Source organism: Benincasa hispida, chromosome 6 (assembly GCF_027475165.1).
Source record: "Benincasa hispida cultivar pf3 chromosome 6, pf3_genome.v1.1, whole genome shotgun sequence".
In the NCBI taxonomy this organism is placed as follows: Eukaryota; Viridiplantae; Streptophyta; class Magnoliopsida; order Cucurbitales; family Cucurbitaceae; genus Benincasa; species Benincasa hispida.
The window spans coordinates 59,216,185-59,236,941 of record NC_143483.1 but is presented as its reverse complement, the minus strand read 5'-3'; the positions used below and the strand labels follow the sequence as shown (position 1 = coordinate 59,236,941).

General features: G+C 28.9%; 1 protein-coding gene across 1 annotated transcript; it reads right to left on the bottom strand.

Moving 5' to 3' along the window:
* Positions 1 to 12,016: 12,016 nt before the first annotated feature.
* Positions 12,017 to 13,217, bottom strand: LOC120069707 (uncharacterized). Its single transcript, XM_039021497.2, has one exon. It carries the CDS (start codon positions 13,082 to 13,084, stop codon positions 12,455 to 12,457), a length of 630 nt encoding a protein of 209 aa, XP_038877425.1. The 5' UTR covers positions 13,085 to 13,217; the 3' UTR covers positions 12,017 to 12,454.
* Between the last annotated feature and the right edge of the window lie 7,540 nt (positions 13,218 to 20,757).

Below are 20,757 nucleotides of genomic sequence, written 5' to 3'. Positions count from 1 at the left end.
ACCGATAAATTTGAGGGAGGCATGTACCCCTGGCCTCTATGTAGCTCCGCCCTTGATGATTTATATTGTTATTCCATCACCTTTTAATTTCATGTAAAAATATACAGTTTATACTACTCCCATAAAAAATATATTGATTCAAAATTTATGTTCCGAGTGTTCCAAAGATCCTCAAACACGTGCAACTCATTGTTATATTTGTTGTGAATTAACATAAAATAGAATATATATATATAGTTTTGGCTATCAACTATTTTAATATTTTTAATTTTTATGTCAGATATTTATTATTTAAATTTAATAAAATTTATATTAATTTGTTATTGAAATTTCACCGACAAGATTCATTTTTCAAAGATCTATAGTCACATGCATAGAACATGTTTTATAGCTAGTCAAATAACAAATGAATAATGGTATATTGTAATAGAGCAATGAAGAGGAGGCAGGATATCAATCGCCATACCTCTCGCATGCTAAATAAGCACCCTACCATCTGATCTACATTCCTAAAATATTTTTAAACTTGCATACAAATAAATAAGATTTTGCACTTATAAGAACAATGGGCTGGACTACCAGCCCACCGATTTTCGGCCCAGTAACCTGTTTAACTGATTGGAGCAAATGGGCCGACTACCAGCCCAGTCCTCAAAAAGGAGAATTGAAATCACTTCACTGTCACATTATTTTACCAAAATAAATAAAATTACAGAAAAGCTAGATTTTTCTTTTTCTTCTTCCACAATATGTGGATAGGAGATTCGAGCCTCTAACTTCAAAATTATAGTATAAACACTAATTGAGTTATATTTGTTTCGACAACTAAACTTGTTAGTCTAGATTACAATAATTTAAATTTCGTAAATAAATTAAACAATATATTTTTATTCAAGTATTTTGTTATTAGATAAAATACGAATCACTGACCTCTTTCATATATAATTGATATTAGAAATGTCCAGGGTGGGGTGGGGTCAGGATGACATTCTCCATCCCGTCCTCGCTCCCCATTGCATTCCCCATCCCTGTGAAATTTTTCACGGGGATCGGGACGAGATTCCCGGCGGAGAATTTTTTCTGTTACTTTTTTTTGTAAAAGGTCAATTTAAATCACTAATGTGAACAGATTTTAATTAAACAATTAACTTTATCACTAAATTATTTATTAGGGTTAGTTTTATATGACAATTTGAATTTAAAGATAAATTACTCAAATTTTGACATAAAAAAACTAATTATTTTTTAGTAGAAATAAATAAATATAAATCAAATTATTCACATATATAATCTAAATTTTAACATTCAATTTAAACATATTTCTTATTTTTTCCAATAAATAATCAAATTTGAAATTTAAATGTACTATTTATATAATAATAATTATAACATAACATTAGATAACTATACTAAATAAATATGTAGAAGCTAATCGGGGCAGGGACAAGGAACGGAACGGGGTTGGTGGCGGGGAATGCATTCCCTGTCCCCGTCCCCATTTAGCTCACGGGTAATTTTTTTCCCTACTCCCTCCCCCATTTCCCACTTAATCGGGGAATCCCCGTCCCGTTCGGGGCGGGACCTTGCAGGGTCTTGTCCGAAATTGGACATCTCGAACTGATATTTTCATATATTCAAGAAGTTAAAAGTTTTTTTAAAAAAAATTTTTTAAAAAAATTTTTTAGTCCTCAATACATACTGATGCCAGCTAAGCTAAACTCGCAGAGTTAAAAGTTCTCAAACTAGATGTATCAATACCAGTCATTTAATTTTTATATATATAAAGGTTGGTACTAACTTTTGTTAATAAGTTTAAAGTATATATAGTCTTTTTAAGTCTTCCAAGTTTCACGTAGTATCAATTGAGATAGATTTTGTCTTTGAATGGAATAGATGTTTTTTAGTCTTATTATTAATAAGCTTCCATTTGTACTTAAAATAAATAAATAAATAAAAGACATTTTTGGTCCATGAAATTTCATAGAAGTAATAATATAGTCTTTGAACTTTAATAAGTAATAATTTAGTTCCTAATGTAAAAAAAATTAAAAAAAAATCAAAATTAGATGTCAATTTTTAATACTTTATAATGTAAACTTCTAAAAATATTAGGTATCTAGTTAGTTTAATGGTTCATTTATGCATGAAATCTTATTAAACTTTAATATTGATTTATACATTAGGGATTAAATCGTTACAAATTCTAAAGTACATGGACTAGATTGTTACGTAGTAAAGTTCATGGACTAAATTGTTATAAAATTGAAAGTACAAGAATTAAATCGTTACAAATCAAAGTATATGGACTAAATTATTATTTATATAAAAGTTTATGGACTAAAGGTTAGTTTTACAAAAAAAAAAAAAAAAAAAAAAAAAAAAAAATCAATTTGATACCTATATGATTTTGAAAAACGTGCTTGTTTTTCTTGTAATTTTTTAGAACTATTTTTATCTTTCTTATAACATTTGAATTTCTAGTCAAATTTTAATAATAAAAATATGTTTAATTCTAAAAATACTTTTTATAGTTTGATTTTGAAATAAAAAAACGCTAAAAAAAAAATAGGTAATCAAAAGAAAAAAAATCCATAGATACAATTATAAACTTGATTTTTAAAAATCAAATGGTGAACATACATATAAATTAATTTTATGACAACTCAAAAATTGAAGTATATGTACTTGAGAAATGAAACATAATTTAAAAGAAATAAAAATGTCTCTAAAGATTAAAAAAAACTTCCAATTAGTGTTAGAAATAAGCATTATCTCGATACCTATGAAGCATGGACACGAATACAGATACAAGATACGGATACAATGGGATACAGCGATACGCCAATTTCTAAAAAAAACTAGGAAACTGATACGTTGAAGATACGTTTTCATTTTCTTAAAAAAAAGAATCTAGGATATAGATAAATTTAGCATACAAGTTAATGAAAATAGTACAAAATATAATACAAAAAACAACATCTAAGATGTTGAAGCACAATAGTCAATAAAATGCAATAGAAAAGTGACACTCATATTGATCAAAGAAGAAGAAGAAGATTAGAGGGAGGAGTATGAAGATAAACGAAGAACTTCTTCGTTGAATTGTTGAAGATATCCAAGTGGGTTATATATTTGTGGACTTTGTGAGAACTCAAATGTGAAGATGAAGATTAGATGATTCTAGGCTTTGGCCTTTTATTTTTTCTCCCATTTAGTTTTGGATTCGAGTAGTGAGCTTTTTGAATAGATTGTTTAGTTTTAGATTGGGAAAGATTAGATGAGTTGCTTATCTTTTTTTTTTAAAAAAAAAAGTAAGCGTAAAAATAGATACTTCAAATTGCATATCGGTATCTGGAAAGTATATGAAAGTACCGGTATACGATACGTATCTGTGCTTCATAGCTCTTCACAATCAAAATTAGGAGGATCATCAATTCACCCAATCAAGTGGCTTGAAAGGTACAAAACTATTTGCATCAAATAGCATTTTTTAGAATATTATATTATCATGCACCTTAGCACGGATTAAAAATATCGATATCAGAATCTCAATTTTACATATATATGGATAGATATATCAATAAACTATCAACATAGTCAATAATTTTTTTTTTTGTACAACAATTATAGGGATGGGGGATCAAACCTCCGACTTTAAGAAGAAATGTCGTGTTAATTATCATTAAATTAAGTTCATTTTGATAGTTTTGAATCTCTAGATATTTTTTATAGATATATCGACGTATGGCAAATATTTCAATCATTGTACATCAAGGAGATGGAGATTAAAAACTATGGTCTCTTAATATTTAACCCATTAAGTTATGTTGGTGTTGGTTGTGTGGGTATATATAAACCATCTACATGTTAGGCATTTTTTGAAAGTTTTTATCCACATTGACCAAATTTAAGGAATTAATAAGGGAGAAGAAATATAACATGTCTTTTGCCAAAATTTAGACAAAACTTAAATTGCACTCATGTTGAGTAAGAAGTCAAACATCAGTAATTAGCTTTACATTGTTGCTTATTGTTTACTCATAATTATTATGTCTAATCTTACTTTTAATCAATAATCATTAGATCATGGAAAGAAAGTGCAAAATTTAAAACTTTTAGCATTTAAATTAGAAAAATGTAAGAATAGCATTTACATGCAAAAGCTAAAACAGTTAAGGGTGTGCTATATGTAATTTACTTTTCATAAATTCAAGTGTTTAATAATTCATTATATGTTAGAATGAAAAGTTGATATGGTTAATTAGGAATAATAATGATGATAGAGAAAGAAACCTTAATACAAGTGTTGATGATAACACATGTGACTCAAAGAAAGAAGCATTTGCATGCTAATTAGTCATACTTTAAATGGTGTGTGCATCTAAAAGTGAAACTATGGTCGTGCCATCTAAAGTCAAACGACAACATGTGGCTATTATGAAAAAGATACATGTGTCCTCATATCCAAATCGGATTGTTTTTCTTGCCGTGATCAAAATAGATGCATAATTTAAAGAGTTTTCTTGTTCAATCCAGTAACAAACATGGTAACCATAAATAATTGTGCCAAGTGGGTGAAGAATACAAGATGATCCAACGGATAAAATCAAATCAATTTAATATTACCTTTTTCAATTCAAAATGTTCCTTTCTTATGTTTTAAAGAGATGAAAAAAAAAAAAAGAAAGAATTGTTGATAACTTACACATCAGTTATGTTAACGAATTTAACACATATAACCTTGTAACCACGCAAAGGAGTGGAACTAGAACCACGGAAAGTATACTAATTTGAAGACATCACTATACAAAAGATAAACTAAAGAGACCTATAATAAATCCCAAAGGCTACCTTTCAACAACCATGAATAAAGCAATCTAGGAGAGAGAAATATTAACATATGGGGTACCATTGAAGAAAGAGAGTGAAAGGGATAGCTTTTAAGTGTATATGTGAAGCTTCTTAACATATGATGATGATATACGAGTATCAATCTCGTTTCAAAGAGATAAATTGTAATCTAAATATGTTTTTTTGGTATAATGAACTAGATTTACACACGTATAATTCTCAACCAAACTATGATTCACCACTTACTTAAAATATTAAAAAATTCTTATAATCTCGTGCCGAATATATATATTTTGAAGTATAATACTGGCAAATATTAATGACATTTTAATCGATGACACATGTTTTAACTAGTTGAATATCCAGCACATGTGTCCACAACTCAGTTGGTATGAATTTGTATTATCAATCTCGAAATCTGAAATTTGATCACATAATGTCAAAAACCAATAAATGGTTTTATACAAATTTTGATGATCCAATATATTTTTATCTTTTATGAGTAACAGAGGATTCTTTTTTTTTTTCTTTTCTTTTTCCACAAATTATTTATAGAATAAACTTAATATATTCAAATTAAATGTAAAGACATGATTCACATAACATCACGTCAATCATTCCTAGTTGATCCAAAACTAGTGGATGAAACAAAAAGGAATCATTTGAAAATATTGAAAGCATTTATCAAGATTTTTGTCGCCCTTTCATTATTATTTCATTCTATTTTTTAAAAAATTCAAACTTACAACGGGAACACGGACACTAATAAAATATAATATTAAAATAAATATAATATAATTATAAATTAAATAAATATTAAAATAAATTAAACTTAATATATAAATAAACAAAATAAAATAAAAGCAAAATAAAAAATAAAAAATTTCTCTAAATTCTCCACTTTCTCCAATTTTCATAGAATTTGTACAATGTGTGTGTCTTCCAAAACTCACAAAATGCCACTATTTATAGGCAATTTAGCAAGTAGGAGGTGGATTACATAGACACTAATAATGTGTAATGTTGAGACATATGGACAATACTTTAAAAAATGAAGGCATGACACATGATCAATGGACACTAAGTATGAGCATCTAATGGACATCTATTATCATAATATTTATAATACTCTCTCTTAGATGTCCATTATATATATGAAATATGTCTCCTTAAAAAACCCAATGGGGGAAAAAATCCTAGTGAAAGGAAAATAGTACATATTTCATATAATTTATACTTTTAAAAAGTACATTTACTCTCCCTCATAGAAACGTCACTTAAGATCTCTAAGTCGTTGCATTCCAATATTGTGCACCAATTTCTCAAAGGTCACGGTTCGTAATGATTTTGTAAATAAGTCTGCTAGGTTATCCTTCAAATAGATTTGTCGTATAGTGATGTCACCATTTTCTTCAAGATAATGAGTGTAAAAAAGTTTTGGTGAAATATGTTTTGGTCTATCTCCTTTAATATATCATTCTTTGATTTGGAATATGCATGTTGTGTTGTATTCATAGAATATCGTTGGAAGATTTTTACTAAAAGGCAAACCATATGTTCCACGAATGTGTTGAATTGTTGATCTTAGCCATACACATTCTCAACTAGCCTCGTGAATTGCAAGAATTTCAACATGATTTGAGAAAGTAGCTATTATGGTCTATTTCACTGACCACCACGATACAGCAGTTCCTCCACAAGTTAATAGATAACTTGTTTGAGATCTAGCTTTGTATAGATCAGATAAATATCCAGAATCTGCATAACCATCCAGATCAAAATTCGATTTATTTGAATAAAACAAACCAATATCAATCATTCCTCATAGATAATGGAGTATATGTTTAATTCCGTTTTAATGTCTTTTTGTTGGAGAAGAACTATATCTTGCTCATATATTTACTGAAAATGCAATATCTGATCTTGTATTATTAGCAAGATACATAAGTGTACCAATTGCACTAAGATATGGTACTTCATGACCAAGAAGTTTTCATTATCGTCTCGAGGTCGAAATATATCTTTCTTCACGTCTAATGAACAAACTTCCATTGGAATGTTCAATGGACATGCTTTGTCCATTTAAAATCTTTTTTAAAAAATTTCTGTATAAGTTAACTGATGAACAAATATCTCATTTGCTAAATGCTCATTTTGCAAACCAAGGCAATATTTTATTTTTCCGAGATTTTTCATCTCAAAATCTTTCTTAAGATATTTTATTGCCTTCGAAAGTTCTTCAAGCGTTCCAATTATAAATTATCAACATATACAGTTATAATAGAAAATCATGACTGTGAATTTTTTATAAAAAAATACACAGACGTATTGGATTATTTTGATGTCCTTATTTCAACAAATATCTACTCAAGCGATTGTAACACATTTGTCATGGTTATTTCAATCCATATGTCGATCTCTGTAACTTTATTGAATACAATTCCCGGGAATTTGATTTATATGTTTTAGGTAACTTAAATCTTTATAGAATTCTCATATAAATATCATCATCAAGAGATTCATATAAATATGTTGTGACTACATCCATAAGATGCATATCCAGATTTTCGTATACAGTCAGACTAATTAAATATCTTAGTGTAATTGCATCCACTACTAGAGAATATGTCTCCACATAATTAATATTAGTTCTTTATGAAAAACCTTGTGCAACTAGTCTTGCTTTATATCTTGTGACCTCATTATTTTCATTTCTTTTCCTCACAAGTACCCATTTGTATCCCACAGGTTTGACACTTTATGGTGTTCGAACCACCGGTACAAAAACCTAAAGTTTTGAATGTGAGTTTAATTCTGCATCGGTTGATTCTTTCCATTAAAACCAATCTTTTCTATGTTGATATTATTCAACAGGTTTTAGTTCAAAATCCTCATTTTCAGATATAATATCAAGAGCAACATTATACACAAAAATATTGTCAATAACTACATGAGTTTAGTTCCATCTTTTTCCTGTTATGACATAGTTTACTGAAATCTTGTTATTATCTGTAGGTATTTCACCTTTCTCATTAGTCATGTCAAGGATTTTTTCATGGATATTTATATCCTCAACTAAGTCTTCTTAACTATTTATTATTTTTCTTTTTCAAGGTTTTTTTTTATCTTTGGAACTCATTGGTTTATCACGCTTCTGGCATGTTCTAGACTTCTTAATGACAACTTGCTATGTTGGGATATCAATTTTCGATGGAACATTTGCAATTGGTTTATGTGAGTTAGTTACTTTCTTTGCATCTACAAATGCATCTGGTAATTGATTTGCTATATTTTGCAAATGAATTATCTTCTGAACTTCAAATTCACATTGATCTGTACGAGGATCTAAATGATATAATAACGATGTTTCATGTAATTTCTTTTTCCAACTTTTTAATTCTTCCCCCTAATGTTGGAAAGTTTGTCTCATTAAAATGACAATCAGCAAATCATGCATGAATACATCATCCGTTAGGGGTTCCAGATATTTAATAATTGATGGAGAATCATATCCAATATATATTCCTAACCTCCTTTGAGGACCCATCTTAGTGCATTGTAGTGGAGCAATTGGAACATATATTACACATCCAAAAATTCTCAAATGAAAAATATTTGGCTCATGACCATAAGCTAATTGTAATGGTGAGTACTTATGATAAGCTACAGACCTAATGCGTACAAATGACGTTGCATGCAAAATAGTATGTCCCCATGTAGATGAAGGAAGCTTAGTGCTTATAAGCAATGGTCTTGCAATTAATTGCAAACGTTTTATGAATGATTCTGCTAAACCATTTTGTGTATGAACATAAGCTATAGGATGTTCAACATTTATCCTATTTGACATACAATATTATCAAAAGCTTGAAATGTAAATTCACCAGCATTATCAAGACGAATGGTCTTCATTGTATAATCAGGAAATTGTGTTTTTTAACTTAATTATTTGAGCCAGTAATCTTGCAAATACAAGATTTCGACTTGATAATAAGCACAAGTGTGACCATATGCCGGAAGCGTCTATTAATACCATAAAATTTCTAAATGTTCAACTTGGTAGGTTAATTGGTTCACATATATCGCCATGAATTAGTTTTAAAAATGCAAGTGATTTAGTCTCCATTTTGACTGGTGATGGTCAAATGATTAATTCGTCTTGAGATCAAACATCACATGATGATTCATTAGATTGAATAATCTTTTGGCTCTTCAATGGATGTCCATTTGAATTCTCAATAATTCTTCTCATCATTATAGACCCTAGATTACCTAATCTATCACCCCAAATTGTAAATATTTCTGGATTCATGAACTTCAGGTTGATTGTTGCATATGTTTCAATTAATCGTGTATGAGTATAATATAATCTAAAAGATAAAGCAGACAACTCTTCCAGTATACGTTTTTCATATGAGACAATAGATGTGATATAAAGATACTCCACATTATTTTTATCTATAAGTCTCAATATGATAACCATTGCTATATATATCTTTACAACTAAGTAGATTTCTCTTTGATTGACTAGAGAATAATGCATTGTCAATTGTAAATTTTGTTCCTCTGAGCAAAATAATATTTGTTTTTCCAAATCCTTCAATCAGGTTTGCAAAACCTAGTATTTTTCTTCCAGCATTGTTAATTTGGAAAAATATTTTCTATTTGTAAGTATTGTATGTGTAGTTGTACTGTTTGCCAGACACAGATCTTCTTTGCTCATTTTTTGGTCACCCAACATATGAAAATGATCCAGTTTCTTCATTAAAAGAAAATTATTACAATAAGAAAAAAAATATTTTGAATATACAAAGGTTAACATTTACTAAGAGAAAAAAAAATGGAGATGAAAAAAACATCAAGTCAAGATATTTTCAAAGTCAAATGAAATATTTGATGTTTCATCAATTCTGTCAATTTTCTCTTCGTGAGATTCAAAGAAGTCTGCCACATCCAAATTTGTCATATGGGATGATATGCAAAATTTGCTGCCATATTTTTCTCTTTTTCCTTCAGGGATGTTTGATAGAGATCAATGAAGTGTTTTGACGTACGACAGGTACGTGACCAATGCTCAGTCATTCCGCATCAGAAGCATTTATTTTCAATATTTTTTGAATTATTATCTTGTGGAGCTTTTCCTTTGTGATCATCATTTTCTTCCTCTGTCACAGTCACGATCTTGACCACGACCACAACCTCAACCACGATTATTACTAAAATTCACATCATTCACTTCAGAAAATGGTGTCGTTCTAGTTGATCGAGATTCATGATTTTTCATCAATTACTCGTTATTTTTTTCGGCCACGAGAAGACATGAAATTAGTTCAAAATATTGTTTAGAACCTTTCTCTCAATATTGCTATTGCAAGAACATATTCGAGACATGAAATGTAGAAAATGTCTTCTCTAACATATCAACATCAGTAATTTTCTCTCCGCATAACAATAGTTTCAAACTAATTTTAAATAATATAGAGTTGTAATCACTTACTGATTTAAAATTTTGTAGCCTCAAGTGCATCCACTCATAATGAGCTTTAGGAAGAATAACTATTTTTTTATGATCATACCCCACTTTCAAATTTTTCCACAAGATACGAGGATTTTTTACGGTAAGATACTCCATTTTCAATCTCTCGTGGAGATGATAGTGAAGGAAAATCATAGCTTTTGCTAGATGTCGTATTTCCTTCTTTAATAGTTTCTCCAAGATTCATAGCCTTTAAATGGATTTTGGCATCAAGTACCCATGACAAATAATTATTGTTGTTAATATCAAGGGCGACAATTTCTAATCTTTTGAGATTTGTCATGATAGCACTATCATAAAATATTGTATTTATATTAGAAATCTAATAGATATTAAATATGCAAAATAACATTAAATTTATTAATTATAACGAAGAGGGAAAAACCAACATACCTTCAGCAGACGAAATGAAAGAGGCTCGTGTGATAACTTGTTGTGAACTCGAGGAGCACAATGGGAATACGGATATCAATAAAATATAATATTAAAATAAATATAATAGAATAACAGAATAAATAAATGGGGTCTTTCTAAATATAAAAAAATATTTAAAAATATTTACACTTTATAGTAAAAGTTCAAAAAATACAAAGCACTTTTGGAATTTTTTGTTATAAAATGTAAATATTTTTTAGATTTTCCTATTTATAATAATTTTCCTAAATAAATATTAAAATAAACTAAACATAATATATAAATAAATAAAATAGCAAAATATAGAATAAAAAATTTCTCTAAATTCTCTAATTTTTCATAGAATTTGCCTAATGTGTACCTTCCAAAACCCACCAAATGCCACTATTTCTTGGTATTTTGGTAAGGAGGTAGATTACATGAATACTACTAATAATATGTAATGTTGAGACACATGGACAACACTTTCGGAAATGGGGGCATGACATACAATCAATAGACATCTAATGGGTATATGTTATCATAATACTTTTTAATTTATTTTTTTTAATTATAATACGAATAATGGTAGGAATTAGGATGTGGTTTGTTGAAGCTTCTAAACATTAGGCACATATATTTTGTTCTGAGAAAAGAAAAAAGAAAAGAAAGAAATTATTGCCAGATCTAGTAATATTTATATATTGTCATTTTGTTATAAGGTGAATTAATCCTTTAGTAGTACTCTAAAAAAAAAAAAAAATCAAATCAAATCAAATTTCATTATCTGAAAAATTGAATATATACGAACTTTCATATGTTTCCTGGGAGTATGATATGTTGTATATGGAGGTTTGAGCTATAACTAATGGGCTGCCGTCAGATTTGTAAGGCGGATTATTATCTTTCAAGTCTTGTTTAGTTTGGGTCTTATGCTTATTTAAAAAACACACACACAATTTAGAATATTTCGATTGAAAAATCTTGCTACCCTTCATTGACTTCATTAATGTGATTTCCACACTCTGAGATGCCATTCAAGAATTGCTCCTTACCAACAGTAAATGTAACTCAACTGCTTATGAGCTAGCCTCTCACATGTGAGGAAACAAAAATCATGCATCCATAATTAGTTTCTACTTATTTGTCAATACAAGATTGACTCAATTGATCATGAAATAAAACAAGAGTGCTTTCGACATAGTCTCTAATATATTTGTTAATAAACATAACTCATGAGTATGAAATAAAATATATAGTCTCCATCAACGGTAAAAGATGCGAGTGAAAGTTCAAATTCACTCAAACTATTACTTTACAACATTCTCAGTAAATTGAAGACTCAAATTTCGAGCCACCACTGAAATATTGTATAAAGAAAAAAAAAAAAGTTACTTCTAATTAAAACATGAAAACTCTAAAACTTAGAATAAGATTCAAATCTAAAATTTATTACAATTACTAAAAAGAAAAAGGAAGTAATTGTCCAAACTTGTAGATATATAAACTGCTCGAGCTTTAAATCAATCACGTCTATCGAGGCCATTAAACACGTCGTTTCGACGTTCATTTATGACGATGTGTAATGTAACTGTAAAACAAACCCGCAGATTCATCGCCAAACGCCGATCGGGAAAAGAAGAGTAAAGGAAAAAAAACCTTTAAATTCGTTTATCATCGGCAAAGTGTGTTCCGATACGGCGATTCAAACGCCGCTGAACTTCTTTCCAGCCGTAGATCCGTGTAGAATTTCTTGATGAATTCCTCCGCTGCTTTGTCGACGAACTGACTATCACCGTCGTCTTTTAGAGAAAACGGCGAATCTGTAACACGCAATTGCCGTACGACTAACGGACTCTTTCCAAATCCAGGCAACGACACTAACGGCGACGCTTCGGATTTCTGATCGGTGTGAAGAATATCGAGAACTCTTTGAACTGCCGTAACGGTGGAGAAATCATCGTAGCGGTAAGATTTGGGGAAATAGTGTTGTTTTCGAAGTTTTTTGTTGAAGTAACGGAACGGATATGCTGTAGCAGGACTGTTACTGCAACTGAATTCATAATCGCGCGTTGAGATGTACGAATTGGCGATATCGATCGTTTGGCAACTGAAAGCAGATCCGTGATGAAATTCGACGAGATTCGCAATCGCTTTTCCAGCGATTTTGCTTCGTTTGAGCATTAAATGAAGATCGAATGCAATCTTGCTTTTGCTTAATCCTTTCCTCAACATGAACACAACCGCTCGCAATACGTTCCATAGCTTCTTCTTCACTGCCGGACGAATCGGCTCCATTTCCATTTCAAACAAAACAAACAGAATTTCAGAAGAAATTTGTAATAATGCCGCCTTGTTCTTCCTCGTTTTAGAGAGAGATGATTTTTTTTTCTTTTTTTCTTTTTTCAGTTTTGAGGAGCTTGAACTTGATCGGTTAGAAGGAGAGGGATATATAAAGGGAATTAATGGTACTTAATGGGGAACATTATCTCACTCGCGTTTATAGCGCGTGTTAAAAACGCGCTTTTGAAGCTATTGTTTGTTAATCCACGCGTTTTTGAAGCGAGTTTGTGTGAGATTTGTCTTCCATTTAGTTAAGAAAAACCAAATAATAATAATAAATATCTAATATAAAGGCTAATACTTCTTTGGGTTTTTTTTCTTTAAAAGAATGGAAAGTACATTTGATTTAGAATTTTCTTTCAAATGAATCAAAAATTCGAATTGCTTTTTTTTAAAAAAAAAATAATAATAATAAAATTTGAATTGCTTGGATATGTGTCCCAATGATTACATATATCATGATCATCAACCTTTGCCCAAATATCAAGTTACTAGGTGACATGAATTCCAAGTTTAAAGTTTTAGATGATAGCTTCTCGAAATTCCCACCCATCATTCTATTCTAATATTCAACATGAAAAAAAATCTAATTTCTTAAGATTTCACTATTGTTAAATTACAATTTAATCTCTAAACTATATGTTTGGTCGAAAATGTTAGGAAGTAGAAGTTGGAAATTTCTCTCATTACTAAAAAAAAATATCAATTTGATATCGTATTAATTCTTCATGAGTATGAGAAGTTCTTCATAACTCTTTGAAACTCGCTATTTCACTTTTAGTCTTGAACACTTTCTTTAATGTCATTTGGATTTTTTTCATCCTATCTAATAAGATATTGATATACTCAAATTTTTAAGAAAAATAATCGATCAATTAGATACAAATTTAAATTATGTCTTATGAAATATTAAAGTTTCAATTTTGTATTGATGGATGAGTGAATCTATGGTTTATTAGATACGAAATTTAAAATCCAATGGTTCATAGCACATTAAACTAAAAATTTAAGGATATGTTAGATATTAAAAAAAACGATAACCAACCATAAGTCGTGATGGTTGTATTGCATATTTTGTTTGCCTAAAAAAATCTTTCGCAAAATAAAGGTAAAACAAACGAACTAATGATTATTCAACTAATTAATTTTTTTAAAAAAAGAAAAGCTAATTAAAACATTACACATATTTTATAAAGTCAAAAGTGTACATTTCTTCGCTCACAAATTTGTTGATGATACATATTTCATGGGGAGTTAAGGTATGCTTAGTTCACCTATATGTTTTTTACTTACCTACTCAATGAGTGTAGATCAATATTTATAAACGTTGTAAAGCTACTAAGAATCCGTTTTATAACGTTTTTATTTCCTATCTTTTATTTTTTGTTTCTCATTTTTTAATAAACGGATTTATTTGATAACCTTTTCCGTTTATTGTTTCTAAAATTTGAAGAACATTCTTAAAAAATGGGCAAATTTTGAACGGTTCTATTTCTGTCTTATATTAAATTATTTCTTTTATTTAAGGAAATGCATTTGTGGCTTATTGATAGTTTTGCATGCCTATAATTTCCTTCCACCTTTTATTTGGTTGTGGGTTCAAGACCTAAGATGGCCTATTGATAGTTTTGCAAGTCTAATTTGTAATTTTAATGAATCTTAAACTCAATCCTTCAAATTTACTTTTTATTGAATAGGTTAAATAATGTTAATTGTCATATAAAACAATATAATTTGTGAATATGTTCTCCAAATTTATTGTGAAAATGTTAATATATAACACACATTAAAAAAAAACAATGACCTAGGTTGTTTTGGTTTTTGAAAATTAAGCTTATTTCTATTCAAATTCTTATCCATTGTTTACATTTTTTAAAATACAAGAGTTTAACACTTAGCCAAATAAAAAGAAATTAAAAACTATTTTTAAAATTTTTTAAGTCTTAATTGAGGTTTCGTGAAAATATTAGTAAAAGATATATTAGTTATTACTTATTGGGAGATGAAAATTTATGTTTATAAACTTAATTTTTAAAAATTTTTTTAAAAAAATCAAATGACTATTAAAAGGAATTTTAATAATATTAATTAAATTAGAATTTAGTAAGAGTAGAATAATTAAAATTCTCCATTTAAAAATATATAAGCTAAAATTCAGCCAACTCTAAAGACTAAATTAGTAACTTACTTTTACTACTTTCAAAAGACTATTCATAGTTTTTGGAGACTATTGAGATCGAAAAAATTATATATTATATTAATATATCTAAAGTAGCAGGCTGTGTTTTGTTTAACCGAATCCGACAAAAGGAGTGGTTGAGTCTTTTGACAAATTACACATGAAAGATGGAAAAAGTGCAATTTTGTTTTTTTTTTATTTTCCCTTTCCTCGAGTTTTTTATTTATTTTTTTTTTTATTTTCCTTTTTTCATACCTTAAAGGGAAAAAAAAGAAATTCAAGTATTAAAGGGAAGGGAATCTAATTTTTTTACTTTAAAACAAATTTTATTAATGATTCAAAAACTTCAGAATCAACAAAAACCCAACTTTAAATTCGCATAGTGAAAAGAAGTCATGCAGCTTATTTTAAATAAAGCAAGAAAAATATTTAAGGACATCAATTTTTATGTATTCTTTATTTAATCATAACTTATCAATTTTTTTTACGTCTTTCTTTAAATATTTTTTTCATGTGTGATGAGATTGTTATGTAGAGATAAATACATCTTAAAATGCACCCAAACATTACTCATAAAGTAATGTGTTATTTTATGGCATATTTAAAAGAATGTCGAGTTAAATTTTAAAGAAAGATCTGAGAAAAATTTGGAAATACTTTTATGTCATTTTATGGCATATGTTTTATTTTTTTCCTTTTAAAGGCTCCAATAATACGATGACTTTTTATTAACATTTGCAAACTGCTATAGGAATAAAAAGAATTAGAAGTTCGAACAAAATTTGGAATATGGAACAATGTGATAGTAACTTTATAACGATGTGTATTGAGAAATATTTTCACATTTTCTTTCTATACTTTTACATTTATTTATTGTTGTAACTTAGGTCAATCAAATAAGGTTCTTAATATATCTAAATGAGAAATCAAGAAAATAGCTTCTCCTAGATATGGTCTCGAGATGGTCCAAGCTAACCTGTATAGAAGATCTCTATATATTGGTGTGGTGCTGTACTTATTACACTTTGATACTCGAGTTAGTACAAAGAGTGTTTAGTTCATCTAAATACAAAAGAAACAAGGTCGAACCTCTCATTTGGAAATGAGTTACTCTCCCTTTTGGAGTGATCAAATGCGGCTATTTTTAGGTCCTTCCTCCAACATACGCCTCTAATTACATGTAACGACGACGATGTCAGAGACATTTATGGCACTCAAAGTTGTAGGGTGTCAGTCTAGGTCCGATTTGGTTATTTTCTAATTAATATATATTTGCGACTTAGTTGATTACCTTAAACCTTGGGGAATTACACATACCTCCTTCCTATCCTACGGACTTAGACCCATTAGAAGACGGTGAAACTTGTCTTGAGCAACCTTCAATATTACTTAATACTTATCAAGCTAAAAAGAATTAAAAAATTATTTTTTTTTCCTTTCTTAAATTTACTATTGATTTAAGAAAATGCTATGACATTAGTCACCCTTTCTCCATCTGTTCACATCCTTCATCTCCATCCCTATTCATTGTATCCTTAAGTATAAGATTTTGATTTTAATATAAATCACGATAAAAAATAGTCAATTTAAATTTGTCGGTCCCAAACGTAGATATTCTTTATTATCAGCAGTCTAATGTTTTGAAGGGTTTGATACGTTTTTTTTCTTTTAATTATTATTATTATTTTATCATTTTCGATTATGGTCCCTCCGTCTTTTAAATTTAATTAATTATACTATTTCTTAAAAAAAATAAACTTTAGCCTATACTATGGGCATCTGTGTTTAATTTAACGAAAAGATAACGTTACTCCAATTATCTGCATGTCAAATTTAAGTTTCTTTTTATCAAAATAAGTACAGTGTTTATACTATTAATTTCAAAGTTAGAGTTCGATTCTCCCACATCATATATTATAAAAGAAATAATAGAAATAGAAAAACTCTTTCCTTCATTTATAAAAATGAACTTAACTCAATAGTAATTTTTTTCTTCAGTAACATAATTGGTTAGTACAACAATTAAATTATGGAGATTGGAGATTAAATTTTTAGACTTTAAATAAAATATTGTATTGATCAATTTTAAATTATATTTATGCTATTAAGCTAAATAAGAAAATATGAAACTTCATATATACGTATATGACCAAAATTGACTATAAATATTAAATGGAGAAACATCAAAATAAAATGTCCAAAGACTAAAAATAAACTTCTAAGATGATGGACTACAAACAATAGACAAAACCATACCTTAGTAACAAAAAAAAAATATCATAAATTATTTCTAAATAAAGAAAAAATATATGAGCATAAAAAAAAAGCGATCAATTTTAATTTTATGAATAACCGATTCTTGCATTTCTCTCTAACTTACCTTAATATTTGTATTTCAAGAAAGGGAAAAGTATATAAATATTGTAGTTTTTAAAACTAATAAGGTGAACATCGTAGTTTCAAAAGTATTTAAAGAAATATGGTATGTTTTCGATTTGACTTTTTTTTTCCTTGTCGAGACTTCAAAACTCGACAAGGACTTTTTAAATTTTTTTTAAAAAATGCACGTTGGGTGTTCAACACTCGACAAAGGACTTTTTTTTACAAAAATTTAAATAATTTTTTTAAGGTACTCTTTGTTATTATATTTCTTAATAATAACAAAAAAGATGTTTTCGTATTTCTTAATGATAAATAAAATCCTTAGCTCTTAACTCTAAGACATATCATAGAAAAGAATAAATTCTCATTCATGTTTTCTTCTATAATTTAAAAATAGTAAGATGTAAATTAAAATGTTCATACTAATACAACAATTTAATGTATTTCATTCATTTAAAAACAACCAAAAAAAAAATCAATGTGTTCCACAAGGCAGACGTCGTCGATTTCGAACTAATTGTCGCCGTCGACTTTGAACTTGAGCTTGCTCTGGTTCCTCTTGATGTTGCCCTGGTACCTCTGCATGCGCTTCATAATATAAATGCTCTCCACGACCGCGTCCATGTCCATGCAGGTATTAAGAAAATGGACCAATATCTGAATCATAATATCCTGAACCAAATGCTGGCATCATTATCAACGAACTAACATAACCTGTCTCCATGTCTACATCATAAGAGGCAATTCTTACACATTGTGGGTAACCTTGTCAAACTCATCTTCTTCTCAACAGGTTCTCGACATCTACGAACTGGTGGATGAGCAATAGGTATATCGTACATATAATATATCTCCTCGATATAACTCTCGTTATTATTGCATATAGCAAGAACCTGGTTTGGATCATTTGCAACATCATGGACGCTACTGTTGTTCGATCTCTCTGAATTATAAAACGATTAGACAATATTAAAAATAATTAGACAATATTTATTTATGTACCAAATGACCCACAACTGCTCTGGACGAGTAATGTAGTGCCTCGTAATATTATTGTACCAATTGATGTAATTTTGAGTGACATCGCTATCAAAATTGCCCAATAGAAGCACCCATGGCAATAAATCTTGCACGATAGTGCCATCGCACTACCAAATGTGCAACTTTTTCAGACCAATTTCTAGTTCTTAGGTCGATGACATGCAATATAGGTTATTACAAGGTGATGGGACATCCTGTTGGAAACAAAATTGTTTCATTACTCTATGCAAGATGTTTTGACCGTTTGTATAGAAATTGGGCAAAGAGTCCATAACAGCTTTGTAAGGCTCTCATATAATTTGAAATATAAAATATTATATTAAAAATATTAAAGACAAATACATAAAAATTTATATTAAAAAAATTCAATGTGGTTCCGTATTAATATACTTGATCAGGTTGAAGCCGATTAAACATGTATTTGTACTGACTAACTATGTAGTTGTCCTAGTCACACAAAATTTGTCTCTCCACCAATATTTTTAAATTAATAACTTAGTTGTTAAATTAACTAGTTCGGTCATATAAAATTATTAAATTGAATTAAAATAACATTGAAGGTATCTACAATTGTGCCACGTTGGTGGACGATTTTTCTCTTACGACATCATAAAACTCTAGTGCAATCATCTATGAATCTAACTGTATATGACTTTGACTAAGTTCTGAGTAAAAACATGTATTTTGGTCAACATACCTAGTGATCTCAAACAAGCCATGCGACTTTTTCTTTGTTGCACAAGTCTCCATTTGCAACCTTCTTTTCACTTACACCGAACTGCCCAAATCGTCGGTGTCAATTCCACAATCTCATATGGTGCATGACACTTAATAGCAAAATATTTGACCGTATGTTGTAGCATTTCTGTGTCTTGACAAATCATCCCCTTATACAATTGGGTATTGTCAACGTCCACAGGGACTACAATTGGGTAGTGTTCTAGAATGCTATCTATTGCATTCATATCCAAATCATTGAATGTATCTAAAGGTAACTAATATTCACGACCATCAAAATCGAACTCTTCGAATTCATCGTCTGTTTCTAATCTGAAATCCCTATATTGATTATTAGCCACCATATTTTCATAATCACATGGTGATGCAACTGATTCCGGATCAGGGTCAATACATTGAGTCGGCTCTTCAAACAGACTAACAGGTTGTGCATTCAAGTTTATATCTAACCCTACCCTACTCACATTAACACATAAATGCACTAAATTCGGGAATGACATCACGATTGAGAACATCAAGTTCATTGCTTGTTCATTAGGAATAGGGAATGATATAAACCTTATTGATCCTGATGGTGCTAGATTAGCATGTCTATATACTATTTCTAACTGATTTGTTCTCATATCTACACCAAGTGACATCCCTACCATTTCAACGAATTGTACAAAAACAAGTCCAAAGTTATGCTAAAACCCACACATGGTGGTTGGTCATAATGAACTCCATCAATACCATCGATCATACAACCATTTGTAAACAACATAAATCTCAAACATTTGCCCGCCATTTTCTTAAAAAAAAAAAAGGACAAAACAATACTTTACTAATTATTTTACTACTTATCAAACTTAAATACAAACAAAAACAAACAAAATATTAAAAATATTAAAAACTAATAAAAAGACGTTGAACGTCAAATGTAAATACTAAAACAATTGAATATTATAATAAATGTATATTAAATAACAAAAAAATTGTATTAAATAAGAAAAACAACTATTAAACTTTTCAAAATGCACTAATATTAAAAGAATAATACTAATACTAATACTAACAAAATCTAATATTATTTAAAATGTAGGAAAAAAATATTAACATGGTAGGTCTAACATAATACAAATAAGATTATTAAAATATATAGAGAAAAAAACTACTAACATCAATATGTAAATATAATTGAATTCAACCGTTATTGAAAAAATTAACATGATAGATCTACTAACATCAATATATAAGAAATTAAATTGGTATATCTAGAATAATATAAATATAAAAAAAAAACTAGCAATAAATA

Bases quoted from the DNA above. Each gene is read 5' to 3' on its own strand.
- LOC120069707 (XM_039021497.2), bottom strand. From the start codon at position 13,084: ATGGAAATGGAGCCGATTCGTCCGGCAGTGAAGAAGAAGCTATGGAAC.